General features: G+C 39.0%; 2 protein-coding genes and 3 non-coding genes across 5 annotated transcripts; 1 reads left to right on the forward strand and 4 right to left on the reverse strand.

The window, feature by feature from the left end:
- The first annotated feature begins 2,401 nt into the window (after window positions 1-2,401).
- On the forward strand, window positions 2,402-4,207 carry LOC141830229 (premnaspirodiene oxygenase-like). The gene is made up of 2 exons (XM_074717714.1): window positions 2,402-3,315; window positions 3,408-4,207. The coding sequence occupies exons 1-2, from the start codon at window positions 2,431-2,433 to the stop codon at window positions 4,035-4,037; spliced, it is 1,515 nt and encodes a 504-aa protein (XP_074573815.1). The 5' UTR covers window positions 2,402-2,430; the 3' UTR covers window positions 4,038-4,207.
- Window positions 4,208-7,338: 3,131 nt separating this feature from the next.
- Window positions 7,339-9,589, reverse strand: LOC141829483 (ABC transporter G family member 5). The gene has a single exon (XM_074716965.1). The coding sequence runs from the start codon at window positions 9,581-9,583 to the stop codon at window positions 7,553-7,555; it is 2,031 nt and encodes a 676-aa protein (XP_074573066.1). The 5' UTR covers window positions 9,584-9,589; the 3' UTR covers window positions 7,339-7,552.
- A 3,735-nt stretch (window positions 9,590-13,324) lies between these two features.
- Window positions 13,325-13,469, reverse strand: LOC141830259 (small nucleolar RNA F1/F2/snoR5a). Its single transcript, XR_012601948.1, has one exon. It is a non-coding gene; the product is annotated as a small nucleolar RNA F1/F2/snoR5a (small nucleolar RNA).
- Window positions 13,470-13,517: 48 nt separating this feature from the next.
- LOC141830257 (small nucleolar RNA Z196/R39/R59 family) lies at window positions 13,518-13,599 on the reverse strand. The gene has a single exon (XR_012601946.1). It is a non-coding gene; the product is annotated as a small nucleolar RNA Z196/R39/R59 family (small nucleolar RNA).
- A 185-nt stretch (window positions 13,600-13,784) lies between these two features.
- Window positions 13,785-13,878, reverse strand: LOC141830261 (small nucleolar RNA U31b). The gene has a single exon (XR_012601950.1). It is a non-coding gene; the product is annotated as a small nucleolar RNA U31b (small nucleolar RNA).
- Window positions 13,879-17,276: the final 3,398 nt, after the last annotated feature.

The raw sequence follows: 17,276 nt of genomic DNA on the forward strand, positions 1-17,276 counted from the left end.
AAACTGAAAATATTTATGAAAAGTTTTTCAAAAATCTTTATGAATATTTTATTAAAAATATTTTAAAATAGTCATTCTGTATAATGATATTTCATGTTTGATTGCATGTATTATGTATATATTTTTTAAAAATCTATAAATCTTTGAAAATAATTGGTGTTGGCTGACACTTAGTTTCTAGATCTTTAGGTCAACCATAAAACTTTCAAACTTCTAAGGATGTCTCTCTTATGGTCAACAAGAATGTTCTAATGGGATGTCAGGTTAAGGGGGGGGGGGAAGCTCTCTTGAAAGATAAAGTTTTAAAATTATATATTTTTGATGTATGTTAAAGGGGGAGAAAAAGAGTGTTAATCCAAATTCTCTAATTGGACATAAGACTTGACCGTTGACTAAGTAATTTAACCTAATTTAAACATATTATCAAACATAAAAAAAGGAAGATTATTGATGCAATTAGCTTTTAGGGTTTTGATGGTTTGATTTGAATAATATATTTAAGGGAATTTGGTCAAGGATGACTAAATTGAGTGTAAAGTCCAAACAAGTCAAGTTTGACTTGAAGTTTGAAAATGAGTGAGAAGTCCAAGCATGGCCAGATACCTAAAAGTCCTGATCGAAAATCCTAAGGAAGTGAACTTTTGACAGTGAAATTTCCTAGAAAGTGAAAATCATAACTGGGAACTAGACAGTGGAAGTCTTAGCGGAGCTAAGTAGTGGAAGCCATGGTTGAAAATCAGACAATGCATGGAAGTCTTAGCGGAGCTATGCAGTGGAAGTCTTAGTTGGGAACTAGACAGTGAAAGTCCTAACGAAGCTAGGCATGGAAAGATCTAATTGGGAACTAAGTTAAGTCCAAAGTGGATCAGCTAGGAGTTGAACACTTGGCAAAGGAAAAGTCTTGGAGGAGTGACTCCAAACAAATGAATCTAGTAGGTTAGGTAAATCAAGTGCTATGTTTTGCATATTTTGTGTGTTCCTTGTATGTTTTTGTTGCAAAAAGATGCAGCCGGATGAAAACTCAAGATATTAGAGCTTGTTTAGGAGAACTAGACAAGTTTGGAAGGACAAACTGCTCTAGGTGACTAGGAAAACTTCCAAGCGACTCTTTAATAAACTAATTTATTAAATTAATAGATATAATTCATTAATTTATTATTAAATTAATAAATATATATTTTTTTAATTTATAAGTATTTAAATTAAAATTTATTGAATTAATTAATTCCATTTCAATTAGGTTTTACTGTACATTTCAATTAACTCAATTTTAAACCTTAGGTTGCGAAGGTAATCACATTCTGAATTTATAACTCATTTACTAATGTTTTGCTGATGTGGTAGTGATACTGCATTATATTACTTGAGAATTATTAATAATCTGAATCAAATAAGGTTATCGTGGACAGATAATCAACGATAACCTCTAACAAAATGGTTCAAGAGTTGTGTAATTGTACTATTAGTGACTACTAAATCAATGAACAATCAAATGATGATCATAAATTGATCAAAGTAAATTTAAGAATCGATCAATGAACTCGACTGTTACATGACCCTCAATTGATGATGTTTGTAAAATATGAGTATAATTAAAAATGACTAGATGATTTGATAGATATGAAAGTTGAGTATTCATTGTAACTATTATTTTACGCATTCATATTCAACTTTGATACTCCAACTCTTCTATTGTTCAAAGAACAAATTCAACCTGATATCCTAGCAACCTTTGATAACATCCTTTACGCATTCATATATTCCTTCCGGTTAAACTCAAGCACAAGGTGCATAGTTACATAGGACAACAGTAATTGATTTTGAACAAATTAGGACAATCCACGAGTTTGCATCGGCAGACGCCGGTATGAAGAAGGCAGCAAGGTTGACTTTGACTTGGGAGGAAGAATGGACTCGAGTTTAAGCCTGCCCTCAAATTTATTTGTTGTGAAAAATTATAACGTCTGAAATCTTGGATCCTCTTGCATCAATTAATTTTGTACATAGAAAATATTATTACAGATAATGAAGCCACAAAATAATGAAATTGAAATTTTATCTTCATCAGCACTTTCTGCTTTCAAATGAAGTTGAAAGTTTATCGTCAGCAACGCGGTTTCAAAGGCATACGCCGGTAGGAAGAAGGCAGGGGGGTTGACTCTGACATGAGCGGAAGAATGGAATTGACTTTAAGCCTTCCCTCAGATTCAGCTCCATACTAATGATAAAATTTGTTTGTCGCATAGCTTCGGGGAAGAATCGTTCAACGGATCGAGGGGCTTTGGGAATTGACGAATTGATCAAAGGCACGGCCATCAATTTTGGACTGTTGACTTGCCTGGGCACGGCTCCTTAGCGGCGGCTGCTGCTGCTGCTATATAGCTCCCATTTGGCTGTCCAAGTTAGCACACACAGCTAGCGAGGATCAAGATGGAGTTACAGGTCCCTTCCCTTCCCGTCTTGCTCTCCATCTTCTTGGTTCTTCTGATCATTGTCAGGAGGGTCTTCAGCTCCAAGCCTAAGCACGTAGGGCCGGAGTTTCCCACCCCCTCAAGGCTTCCCTTCGTCGGCAGCATTCATCATCTCATCGGCAAGCTGCCCCACCATGCGCTCCGCGACCTGGCTCGCGAGCATGGGAATGTCATGAAGCTCCAACTCGGCCAAGTCGACCAAATCATACTCAGCTCGCGGGAGGGCGCGCAGCAGGTGCTCAAGGCGCAGGACGCCAACTTCGCCTTTCGCCCTGAGTTCACCGCCGCGAAGATCATTGCGTACGGCCAGAGCGACATCGCCTTCTCCAACGGCGAGTACTGGCGCCAGCTGCGCAAGATTTGCGTCATGGAGTTGCTCGGCGCTAAGCGTGTCAAGTCGTTTGTGTCATTGAGGAAAGAGCAGGTCGGTCGTCTCATGAGCGACGTCAGCGACGCTGCTGCCATGGGGAAGCCAGTCAACCTGGGGGAGAGGCTGAACGAGTTAACCAACTCCATCGTGGTCCAAGCTTCGTTTGGGAGAAGGTGCCAGCAACAGAAGAAGTTCATGGAGACCATCAAAGAAGTCATCAAAATGGCTAGCGGATTTAGCGTTGGTGATCTCTTTCCATCTCTCAAGGTTGTTGATGTCCTCACTGGATTTAGCACTCAGTTAAAGAGATATCACAAGAAACTAGATGTGATCCTCGATGCGACAATCAAGGAGCATCAGATGAACCGCGATGCAGGTGAAGAGGAGGATCTTATTGATGTTTTACTCAGGCTCAAAGATGAAGGCAACCTAGAAGTGCCGATCACATTTGACAACATCAAGGCTGTTGTGATTGTGAGTATTTATACATATATGCATGTGCCTATATATTTCATATATTTATTTATCAAATTTATAATGATTTCTTCATTGGTTGATTTGAGCAGGATATGTTTGCTGGAGGAACGGAGACAACCGCAAACACCATTGAATGGGCTATGTCTGAGCTCATGTTGCGCCCTTCGACATTAGAGAGAGCTCAAAAAGAGGTTAGAGAAGCTATGAAGGATAAAGGTTATATCGAGGAGACTGATGTTCCACAATTTACCTATCTCCATGAAGTGGTCAAAGAAACTTTAAGGTTGCATCCACCATTCCCCCTCTTGTTTCCACGAGTGGCTCAAGAGACTACTGAAGTTCTTGGCTACACACTTCCTGCTGGAACAAGAGTCCTCATCAATGTTTGGGCACTAGGAAGGGATCCAAGATACTGGAAGGACGCCGAGATCTTTAGGCCGGAGAGATTCGAAGAAGGCGTCGACAAAGAATTCAAAGGCAATGACTTTGAGTTCTTGCCATTCGGTGCCGGTAGAAGGATGTGTGCAGGCATGACCTTTGGATTGACAACTTTGGGGCTGGCATTGTCTCAGCTTCTGTTCCACTTCGATTGGGCATTTCCGAAAGGAGTGAAAGCAGAGGACATTGACATGTCTGAATCATTCGGAGCAAGTGCTTCAAGGAAGGTTAATCTGCTCTTAGTTCCTTCACCTCGCTACCCCTTGCCAGCCTCCGAGTAAAAGACAAGAGTTACACATTGAAGCCTTCATTCATTACCTTTCACAGTCAGTTTATTGACAATAATAATAAAGTTTTATTAGAGAAGTGTGATGTATTTTGTAATTTTTATAAAGTCAATATGCTTAAATATTTGTTCAAAATAATATTTAGTTTTCCATTTACTCAAAAATAGTTCCTTTTTTTTTTGTGAGAACAATAAAACACTATCACGTTCAAAGGAGGCTAAATCCGACTTCTCAGTCAAGTTGCCATGCCTATCTTTAACAGAATCTAAGAGTCAAGAAAAAGCACTTCATTAAATGCATTTGGCATTTAGATTTCCCCCATAACTGTTCAAGGATGACCATATTTCCTCAACAGAGAATTCCCTCTATGATATTACTCTCCTTTGAGAAAATTCCTACTATCCATCCAACGAAGCTTAATTACGTTCTTCGACTAAAGAAGTCATTAAGTTGCACAAATTAATTATGTTCTTTGACTATCGTCTTCCAGCACAAACTATCCCACCTGGTATTCCTCTACAATTATCCTAGCAACCTTTGATAACATCCTTTATGTATTCATATTCCTTCCAGTTAAACTTAAGCACAAACTACCTAGTTACAGAGAACATAGTTTGAGGCAACATATTGCAAATGATAAACCCTTAACTCATTGAACAAACTAGGACAAGCACCTCTAGTTTTAGTTTGCCATTCAGGTATTCTATTGCTTTTACCTTACACAAATTGTCAAAAACTATATATATTTTGCTCTGCTAATGGTCTGATACACATCTAACCTAAAATACTTAACATATAACAACAATGGATACCAATCAATTCGCTAAAAAAAGGAGGAATCATTCTGTTCATTTATGAACATGAGTTCCTGTGGTTAAGAATGCTTAAACCAAAGTTTTGAGAAGTGCTTAGGGGTTTAAACCAGTTTAGGCTGAAAAGAATATCCTAATTTGTGCCTTTTCTCTCCCTAAAGACTTAATTCAGTGAATTAGTTGGTGTAGGCAGAAAATATTGTTACAAATAATGAAGTTGAAAGTTTATCTTCATCGGCACTTTCTGCCTTGCCCCCATTTTCATAAGGATGGTCCAAGGCAAAGGCTTGGAACGCTGCCGCCGCCGCCGCCGCCGCAGTTGATATCCATATCCAAATCCAAATCCAGTGTGTTGGAGACGAGCGATACGCATCGATCAACTGGTGGCTGAGGAGGCTCGGCTGCAAATATCCCATGGGGCCCACGCTGACCTGGCAGCGTTTCTTGTCTGGTTCCAGATCTACTCTGAATCTAAATCCTCCACCCTGCGTCGCCCGTGGCCCCTACTTCCTTCCTCGTGAGGCGAGACCCATCGCTCATGTCTGCCGCTGCTGCTCGAGGATTAAAAGAAGTCCAGCCGCTGTGCGCCCGTGAACCTCGATCCTCTCACCAACCGAATCTGAAGCGTAGAGGTGCAGTTGGATGGCTCGGATGTCGCGTACGTCCTCAAGCATTCCAATTGTCATGTGCGTGTGGGCAGCGCAGCATGGTTGTTCCATCATTTGAGCTTGTTGGAAAATATCAGAAGCTCCTTTTGGCACTTAGCCGGCCAGAACTTCATCCATTATTGGTTTGGGGTGTGTGTGTATTGTTTATCATAATCACAACAATAAGTTGGAGATCTTCCCTAATTAATGTGATTTTATCAATAGAAGATGCACCAGGAATTATGCACGGTTGAATCACTCTCTCTGTTTCTCTTTATCTTGATATAAGCTAGTGTTCTGATAAGTTTAATCCCCCTCGAAATACATTTATTCGAATTCAACTTATTTGTCGCTAAACGAAATAGCCATTAGTGTGTTTTTGCTCTAACGAAGCTTGAAGCTTTTAGCTTTTAGGATGATTCTTTAACTAAAATTTCTTATGGATTTGACCTTGATCCTTTTAAATATTTCTTTTCTCCTCTAATTAAGTTGTGTTTTTTTTGTCTCTCTTCTATCATTTTCGTCTTGTCCCGTTGCCCATCTTGACTATTAAACATGAGAACTTAGGTAAATAATGTAATAATATAATATGATTTGATTAAAAAAATATGATGAAATGGCATAATTTAAGTCTTTGTTATATATGTCATATATCTTCTAGAATCTATGGGGCTGAAAAATATTTGAAGTAAAGTCGGAGAATTTGTCACCACACGTTGAAATGGTTGAAATGCGATGTGAGAGTTTAGTCTTAAGCATCATATATGTTTCGGTCAAAAATATCACATATAGTTAAACCATCAATCAATGAATAGTTTGATGTATGTGACCTCCTGGATGAGCTCGATGGTAGACGATGAGAACTTAAAATATACTTCAAAAAGAGGTTAGACTGGTATCGGAGAATCTTAATAAATCACTCTGAAGTTCAAATTAAGATTCTTCAAAATAGATGGAATATAAATAGAAAAGAAGATAATGCTAGAAGAGTTTTCAAAGTTGAATCTATTATAAGACTATGTGTTAGACTTTTTATAGCTTACTAAAAACATCTCCATGTCGGATGAGATGGTGTCGTTATAGAAACCTATGAGGGGACTAGATCCGACAGTCATTTTCTTTTGGCATTATATGTAGAAAAAAGAGTATCCGAGGGGATCAAGTATGACAACCTCGTAATAGCTTATTCATTTTTGGACAACCACATGTTTGACAGAATATTCACGTTCCTCCTTAGTAGATCCATATAAGATAGGTTCATAGAAGATGTAAAAGTGGATCCCAAAACGGAGCCAGTTGAGGCACAGTGACCGAGACCGAGGCGAGACTTGAACCAAGATGGCCGAGACATGCAGACCGAGATGAAACTTGGGCACAAGATGATCGAGACGAGACGGTCAAGTCTGAGACTCAAGCACGAGATGACTGAGACGAGGCTTGCCGAGACGAGATGACCAAGATGAAACTCGGGCACGAGATGCCAAGATAAGGTTGGTCGAGACGAGATGGCCAAAACGAGACTCGAGCCCGAGATGAGACTGATCGAAATGAGATAGAATGGTTGAGACTAATATGGCCGAAACCAAGATGACTGAGAAGGCCGAGACAGGATGGCCGAGATCGAAATGATCAAGATGAGACGACTTTGGAGACCCAAATTAGGTCCAAAATTAAGGCCATGAGCCCAAAATACGATCCGAGTCAAAGACGACAACTATCTCACGTTGATGGGATCAATTCATATTGACTCATTTTATCAAATCGTCTTGCCATCTTCGCTTGACTTTTGAAAGGAAGTCACGTCATATCTGCATCAATATGTATATAACAGCTACTTGTTTACACAGGAAGAACATAAAAGGATAAGACAAGCCAGATGATTAAATTACAGCAAATGAAAGTATTCACAAATTGAAGACCAAATGGGATTGCGAAAAGGAAAAGAAGAGAAACTAAGAAAACTTATATCTTAAGGTCCTTGAGCAAAAGACATTCACGTAGCTATATATATATATATATTAGTGATTCAAAGGTGATGTGGTTGTTCATCTCACTGAAAGGCTCTTTTGAGCCCACCTTTCTGCACCCACGCACACCTGCAGCTGAGGATGAGGAAGGAGAAGAACCTGTAGATCAAGATGAAGCCCACCATCATGATCACATTCTTCCACCTGCACTCCTCCTTCAGGCCTTGCTGCCGCAGCACATCATCCCCCCTCAGCAGGCACACGCCGAAGCCGTACTCCAAGCATTTGCCATCTCCGGAGAACTCGTTGATCAGGAACCCCTCGAATGGATACTTGAAGAGCGAAATGTAGTGCATGAACACCCAGTAACTCGGCATCCATTGCTTCGATATGAAGTAACCGGAGAAGAGGAAGAAGGTGCCCATCACGCCGGAGATGATCGAGTTGCCGATGATGAAATTGGGCGCCAGAGCGCTGAAGCACACCACCATCGAGTTGGCCGTGTACAGGATCAGCCATATCAGGAGCAAAAAGTACATGAAGGCGGGGAAGGTGGGGCGGAGACCGGCGAGCCAGTACACCGGCACGGAGAAGAGCAGAGCGAGGATGAAGAGGAAGGGAAGGAAGACGAGCCCATTGGCGATCACGTAGGACGACACGCGGTAGCTCCCGCTCGATGTCTCCTTCATCAGGATCTCTCTTTCTTGGAGAAAGATGGGCAGGGCTTCGGTGGTGCAGGAGAGCAGGAAGGTTAGGATGAAGGCGAAGAGGCCGACTCGTTCTCGGACGTTCTCGTCCTTGAGGTGGAAGAAGATGGAGCCGAGGACGAGGCCGGCCACGAGCATTTGGATCGTTCTACACGCGAATAGTTGCCTAGTCCGCATCACGTTCTTGACGAAGCGGTGAGTCAGGATGGCAATCTCACAGAGACCAGAGTTGGCATAGTCGTGCAAGATGAGGTCGTCGTCGTCGTCGTCGCTGTGGAGGACGTCGAGCCGAGCAAGTGACTCCTCGTCCACCACCTTGTTCTGTTGGAAGAGCTGCTGCAGCGTGCACCGGTCTTTCTTCCCTTGTTCCTTTCTTCCCCTTGTCGCCGGTGCTACTTCTTGTTGGTCTTCTCGTTGGTGATGGTTGGATCGGCGGAGAATGTCGATGGAGTCCATGGCGAATTCGAGGACGTTGACGTGGCGAGGGAGGTCGAGTCCGCTGGAGCAGAGGAGGGAGTGAAGCTCGCTGAGCGTACCGTGGTGGACGACTCCTCCGTCGGCGAGGAGGAGTAAGGATCCGAAGAGCTTGAGGATGCGGAAGCCGGGCTGGTGGATGCTCAGGATGATGGTGCGTCCGCGCTTCTCCGCCATGGTCTTCAGCATCTCAACGATCTGCAGCGCCGACGTGCTGTCGAGCCCCGACGTGGGCTCATCCAGGATGACTATTCTCGGATCGTGGACGACGTCGACGCCGATGGAGACCCTCCGGCGCTCTCCGCCGGAGATTCCCCGGACGCGGGCGCCGTCTCCGACCCAGGCGTCAGCCACGTGCCGCAGGCCGAGCTCCTGGAGCAGGGCTTCCACCCGGGACCTGAGCTCGGACCGACGGCCGCACCCATGGCAGCCGAGGCGTAGGCGGGCGCTGAACAGGAGCGTCTCCCGCACCGTGAGCAGCGGGAACAGAGTGTCCTTCTGCGTCACGTAGCCGGACATCCGCCGGAAGTCGGGCTTCTCCACCGGGCGGCGATTGATCAGTATGGTAGGCGGGGTGCTGGGCGTGATCTTACCAGCCAGAATCTCCAACAATGTGGACTTCCCTGCGCCGCTGGGACCAACGATGGCGAGGATCTCCGAAGATTTCGCCCGGCAGCTCACGTTCTTCAGAACGCTACGGCCTCCGTTGTCGTTGCCTTTGACGCTGCATGATCCAGCCTCGTCTTCTCTGCTGCACATCCTTCTGAAGAGATTGCACGATGTGCTCGAGGCGGGGATGTGGTAGGTGATGCCTTTGGCTTCTACGTCGCAACCTTGTGGCTTCATGAGATGCAGCTGCTGCTCTCGTTCTCGCTCAAGACGCTGCAACTCTCGACCTTGCTCGGTAGCTGCCATTGCCATTGCCATTGCCATTGCGACTGCCACTCCAGCTAAAAGGAATTAAAAAACGCAAGAGATGTGCGCCCGTGAACCGAGTTTGATGTCACGTTCTCAATGATTCCAATCGACAAGCGTCGTGAGGAGTATGACAAGGGCGACTTGGCAGGTAAACTTGATGGTTTCATCATTTCTGCTGGCTGAAGCTGCAAAATATCTCGATCGTCATTTGACATTTAGCTAGGCTTCTATCAATTTGATAACACTGGCTAGAAGCCTAAAAAGGTGGTGTGGTGGATTAAATGGCCCTAAATGAAATCATGTTACTGCAGATATATTATTATTAGCAGATCAGACGGGGCTAAAGGACATAACTGAGTTAGTTATAATAGAATAAAGTTGAGATAATAAGAATTTGTCGTGACGAATTATAGTTTTTCAATTTACCTCTTCACAAATGATCGTGAGACCGACCGTATGAGATAACGGATTTCACTTTTTACAAAAGGAGCTAAACATTATTAATCAATCAATCATCAATCAATTGATAAAAAATATTTGATTAATTCGGTAAGTGAATTAATCGATTTATATTAATTCAGTTTATTCAATTTTGATGATAAAATTTGGTTGATTTTTTTAAAAAATTATTTTAACCTAGTTTGATGTTCAATTTTAAACCACCCCTAATTAGCACTCACGAACCTTGCCATGTGCCCTGTGCCCTGTGCCCTGTGAGGACTATATGAGTTTGTGTGTGTATGTGCCTAGGTCACTTTCCTAGTGACATGCATGATTGTGGCCAAAGGGCTTCAAGCAAAAATTGGTGGCTTATACATCTTGTAACCCCACCTTTTCCACACAAACTACTTCTTAATGTACCACAGGATTTTTATTATTCTTGCGGATTCAATTTGTTGTAGTGTTCGAATTACTCATGATATTAGACCACCACTTCAAGATCTATTACATTTTCAAATTTACATTAAAGGTCTATTACATTTTCAAATTTATCCGATGGACAAACTAAGAGAAAGCTTGCTCACCTCCATGACCAGTTGGATGCAAGTACAGATAACCATTAATAAAAAACATGAGTCTTATTATCTGGATATTGAGCAATATTTACAGGTTGGTAAGAGCATGACAGCCTATATAATCCATGTTCCTACAGGGCTCGCCACAAATTAATTTAATGGGACAGGGAGAAATGACAAATGGCAGAGAAAGATAACAACAAAAGGATGGTAAACCAAATCTGCAAAGGGAACATGCATATTACTGAACACAATTCATTACACAACAACATATGTGCCACCCCTGGACTTTTGGTCTGGCAGAGTAAAGAGACATGATCACATTGTAATATATAGAAGCAAGGTGTACTTGTTAAGATAAAAAATTTATAGCTCAAGAAGAAAAGAGAAGAGTTCTTTTTGCTCAAAGAGTTTTAGGTAGAGCCTTCCTTCCTCTTCAAATATTCTACCTCCTACCTACACCCTGCAAATATTTTAGTGGCATAAATTATTGGTGGATAAATTTTGGACATTTTCTTCTTCTTTTTTTATGCCTCGTGATTATCTTGATAAATTTCCCCTTTTTTTAAAGAAAAAATCTTCTTCCTCGAGATTTTTGTTATAGGAGGTGGACAAACTTAGCTAACTAGATTTGTTTGCATGGTATAGCACCATCTATTATAATCTAACTGCTAAAATCATATAATTATACACCTGAATTTATTGATCTAAAGTGTAGAATAATCTAAAATAGGGAGAAGGATATGAGATAAGATTGTGCTGAGGTCTAGTCCAAAGTGTAGAATCACATCCGAAGACTCTAACAGACCGCCCTGACCTTTATAACAAACCCATGAATTTTATACATGAATTTGTAGTTCATATTGGTAATAAAAAAATGTCATTCCACCATCCACAAAGTTACCATCTAAGATATTCTCCTAACTTTAGTCAACTTATCGTTAAAATCAACCAGCTTTTACCATTCTATAGTTTAATTTGTTAGTTCCAGCAGGTAGGGGAAAGATATTGATTATTTATGAGTTGTAATACAGATGCATGAAGAAAAAAAAGCAGTAAAATTTATGAAAGTGTAGCCTTTAATATTACCCAGATTCAAAGAAAAATCTCGACTCCTCTCCAATCTCCTCTTAGCTCCAGCCAATTAAACATGGAATTCCTTGTGAATGGACCTGAATAACTGTGAATTGCATAGAGACCTCCATTCAAGCATTTGATAGGTTTCTCTCATTCATCGACCTGGATAACTATGAATTGCATAGACCTGAATAACTGTGAATTGCATAGAGACCTCCATTCAAGCATTTGATGGATTTCTCTCATTCTTGGCCAAATATGTAGACACTTTTGCACTCTCTAAACAACTGGTGGATTGTATCCTCAGTCGTTATACTTAGTGAAGAATAAAACAGTATATGAGCCAATACAAATTTGAACTGTTTTGGGAGAGGAAGAGTCAAAACAACACTGTTTTCTATTATAGGTTGCTCCCGTTTTCAAATTTTATTTCACTTGGTCTGATCACTCTATAATTAAGAATGAGACACTATTTCTACTCCAATTATCTAAATTTATGTACCCTTCAAAACTAAGTCCCAGGTAATATAATCTTAATATTTCCCAGCTCTAGTTTTTCAGCTTAGGCAGAAGTAATGTTGTCATCTGGATACCACAGCACCAGTGGATTCATCTGTAGCCTTGCTCCATCTGCAATTATACTAAATGCAAAAGACTTTAAAATCACCTCCTATAGCTTTTACTAAGACTGACTCCAAGAAAAAGTTGGGACGACCATGAAAGACATTACAAAACAGAGTAAACTTAGATGGCAGATGAATTGTTCTGCCTGCAGCCTGATGGGGCTTAGTTGGGCCAATTTGCACTACGAACACTGCAATCCGTGCTGGGCCTAACAAGCAACAATGCTGCAGATATTGAGGATCCGCCCAGATATTGAAATGGATGCTCCAATGTGACATTGGGACCATATAGCAAGCAAACAGCCATAGCTGGGCCTAACAAATAACAATGCTGCAAGTCAAGAATCTAATGCACCAACTAAAACAGACTGACAAGTCAAATTAATGTAACATCTCTTTTTCAATAAAAAGTGAAAGCCACAACTTCAACAATCCTACACAATCAATACCACAATCATTTATAAAAAGATAAATTGAAAAATTACAATTAACCATGATAAAAAAGAACAATATCTCAATTTCATCGAAATTCAACCTGACCACTTCAAAAACACCTCAAATTCATATGAATTTATGCCTTTTCTGTACAAATAGTTTGTGCTTACATATAATATTCATTTCTATGTTCCTTTACCAGATTATGTGATTGGAAAGTCCTTTCAGTAATCAGTGCAGTTTCAACATTGGTGATGTGAGGCAATTTTTACAAGTCCTGCGATGCATTCTTACAGCCATCTCCAGTCCTGATTTACCTGGGTTGTGGCAGAGTTTATCAAAATTAATACAATAATTAAAATACTAAATTTTTAATAAAATAATATAGAAAAATTATTATATAAATATTTTCCACTACATATACAAATCCATTCTAGGAAATCATCAGAGTTCACTTATTTTTTTAATAACTAAATAATTCAAAATACTCATAATAATTTTAGCACTTCAACACTGTTCAAAATTCAAATTTAAATATATAACTATTAAAATTCACATATACAGATGCATTTTTTTCACCAAATTTATTTTTTAAAAAAGTTCATAGATGTAAACAGGATTTAGTAACAAGAAGCACACTTAAAAATGGGCATCCAGTGTCGCAAGGCCTGTTCTTCCCTTCCATCTCTGCCACACTTACGAGAAGCTCAGCCATAAAATTAACAGAGCATCAGATACCAAGTGGCATTAACACACAAGAATTTTCAATTAAGTTCATGAACAGGCAACAAATGTTGGTGCAATCTCAGCCGAAAGATGGTGATAAATTTAAATAAATAATCATAGAAATCAGCATCATAAATCTTCATCCTTGATTGCACAACATACCGATGTAAAATAAATAAAATAAACGAAAAAAGAAAACTTGCTGGTGAAAATGCGAGATCAGATGGTAGTGCATGCACAACGACAATTCATCATCTAGATTCCAATACAACTCAAATCATCAAAGGGAAAACGAAAACGAATACCAAACGAAAACAAACAAACAGAAGGTTGAGCACGGAATCAGATAGCAATGTCAATCACCATTGATAACCCGATCGAAAGCACGAAAGGATCGTAAGACTGGGGCGACATTTTCACGCTCATCAGGTTCCCGACAACAGATTTCCGAACCGAATGAAATTCCAAGATCAGGTGAAGAGAAACAGAAAAAAAAGCGACGAGAGATGGAAGACGAAGGTACTGGCGGCGCTTCTGATTCGCCAAAAACGAACGGGGGAAAAGAATCGGTATTTAAAGAAGAGTATTAGGGTTTTAGAAACGCAACGCCGCTAAGCCGATCCATCTTACCCGGTCCACCGCCAACCGGACCGAATCAAATGCAGCTGTAGATAAGCCAATCTAAACAAAACGGTTATTTTCATACTGTTATATGCCTATTGCTACTTGATATTTACAATGGATTTTCAAATTGTGATGCAATATAAACTAATTTTATTATTATTAAATTTACAAAGTGAAACTATTTTCTTATTTATATTAGAGTCAATTTCATTTATTTTTTGCCAATATAAATAAGGTGGCGACTGATATTTTTGGAGAAAGACATAGGTTTGGAGCATGTGAAATGACTTGGTCGAGTTGCTTGAGGTGTTTCAAACTTGTTTCTAGTTATTTCCTCAACGTATCAACTTAGTCCTATAAATATAATAGCTAGTATACAAAACCTAGTTGTCCAAACTATGATACTTTTGCTGATGTGTAGTTATCAAACTATGAATAAAAACCCTTTTTAAGTTTTGTCTTTTCCGATGGATGGGATGGATGGATAGTGGAGTTGTTAAAAACAGTGATTAGTCGTGTCATCGTTTCAAACCTTTAAAAAATTCAACCCATTTAAAATTTGAATTCTGATTTATTTATTTATTTATTTATTATTGTTACCATGTAACACATTTGTCGGGCTATATGTTAATGTCGTCGTTTTTCTTTTTGTATCAGGCGATACATCCAAGTGAATAAAACAAACGCAAGGTTGGTGGGCCACCAAAGCAATAAATGATGGTGGATTTTTGTTGAAGAGTAGATTTATCAATTAATTAATCCTATTATTTTACATCATATACTATTTATTTACGTTTACTTAGAGCATCCACATTGGTGGGTGTTATAACACCCACCATCTCATCAAAAAATGTGGGATCCACATGCCACATATACATCATATTAACACATCCATTCTCTCACATTCATTTTAACAACCACCTTCATTATTTGTGGGATCCACATGCCTCAAACGTTAATTCCTCTCTCTACTGCTTGTGGTGGGCCATAGGCATTAAAAAAATAAAAAAAAAAAGACAAATGAACGCGTACTGAGCTTGTGGTGGGCCATAGGCATTAAAAAAATTTAAAAAAAATGCCATTGAACGCGTTCATTGAATTGAACGCGTTCATGGCTTTGTGTGGGCCCCACCCAAATAATTCTTGCGCTACACTGGTTTTAACGTTCATCGAACGTTATAACACTCCATGAACCCACCAATGCAGATGCTCTTATTTACTTCGATAGATTGTGCTCATCATTACCATGTCTAAATAGTGGTAATTAGGATTGCGAAAAATATATGTGAATAAGTTCTAATGTTAATATTAATGTACTGTGCACCCCGTGATTTAATTTGAATCAAATGTTTTAATCTCTTAAAATTTAGGATTTAACATTTATATTGATAGAAGTATGTATTATTAGTTTTTAGAAGATCAGCAATACATTATTGTTGATTTTCTGAAGACCAATAACGCATAATGATTTAGAGATGGAGGCAGACTGATATGATTTCGAATATCATAGGTTCATCAATCGATTTTGTCTCAAAAGTGATTGATGAACCTAAAGTTGTCTAAATCACTCAAAACAAAGTCTTATGTGCTTAGACATCATCGTGATACACTATATTGAACATATTACTTTTTAACTCATTCTTGCCTTGAGAAATGATGTCGAAAACTCATTGTAAATGGTAAGACGATAATACTCACTATCCGATACAATAAATAAGTTCATGAGACTCCACTATGTTAGACAAAATCAAACGAAGATCTATATACTCGTCTAATACTCTTGAATATATCTATACCCTCAAACAACAATGTGATACACTATATTGAGAAAAGTAATTTTTTTCAACTTAATTCAAGCATGAGAAATGATATCAAAAACTCATTATTAGGATCACGACGATCATACTAATTGACCAACACCACACATGAGTTCATTAATATATCAAAATCAAGACCATCTTACAAAAGTACTCGTCTGATAATTTCTCAAATATTAATTTATAATAAGAATTCAATACCAACATAAATTAAAATAAAATATTTCTCATATAAAAGAACAAGATCATTTCATAACATACCAAATATCAATTTATAACATACAAATAATAATAGATCTCAAGTTGATAATTTCTTTTTCTTTCACACAACAATTTATAACATGCTTGAACAACGTTTGACATCTTATCTTGTAAATTTTCTTTTCATATTTTTAACTTCTTATCTGAATATGAACAATAAACTGATTTAACATCCACTTCCAATCTTTCCTTTATTTGTTCAGCGTTTATGAACTTGGATAAAATAATTAGTTTCATGAAATAAATACTCAAGTTTTCCATTTGTATCTCTTTGTATAACTGATTGACTTTTTGCTATCTTGATTCTAAATCTCTTGTTTCAGATTCTTTCATTATCTTGAATCTTTTACAATAAGATATACATATTCTATAAATAGCAATTAAAGAGATTTTTATTAATTCACAAAAAAAGAGAATAGTTCCTCAAACATACACAAGTTAGTATATGACATTCACTTCAAAAGAACATCTCCAACTATTATTAAGTCATCATCTTTGCCTTTATAAGTGATGACATATTCTTATTTATTGCATCATTCTTTTCTTGATACTTCTCTTGCAAGAGATATGAGAATCAATAATTAACAACAATAATCATTGATAAATACAAAACATATCAGTTTGTGATGGTAGCAACAATTAAATCATACTTGCTTGCCTAGGAAAAATCATTTGAACATGTTATTGAAACCCTCCTTAAGCTCCTTATAACCCTTGCAAACCTTGAGGTCAATCTGCCTTAAATAAGGAGCCCCATCCATGCTAACATTTATAAACAACCAAACAGCGTCTACTTCCATCTCTTCCTTCAGTTGCGCCTTAATATTTCATTAAATAATTATCGGTCAAAAGAATAGAACCATCCTAAAACACATAAAATTTACATATTTGATCTAAAATAAAAAACTTACTTCGCCATTAAGGACACACTAACACTCTTGCAACTGAAGTCGCCCTCTGGTGAAGAATCAACAAAGTCGGTCTCACCCCCCGGAAGCGTTCATTTTTTGACCCTCGTGACCAGCTTCTCCAATGCATCGAAGCTCAACAGACCAAACCACAACTCAGTGTCCTTGACGTAGCTTGTCACGGCTTCCAGGCCATTCGTTTTCTTCCAAATCTCAATTAA

Source organism: Curcuma longa, chromosome 5, assembly GCF_044706935.1.
Source record: "Curcuma longa cultivar G26 ecotype Majalengka, Jawa Barat chromosome 5, ITB_CL_G26_1.1, whole genome shotgun sequence".
NCBI classification, from domain to species: Eukaryota; Viridiplantae; Streptophyta; class Magnoliopsida; order Zingiberales; family Zingiberaceae; genus Curcuma; species Curcuma longa.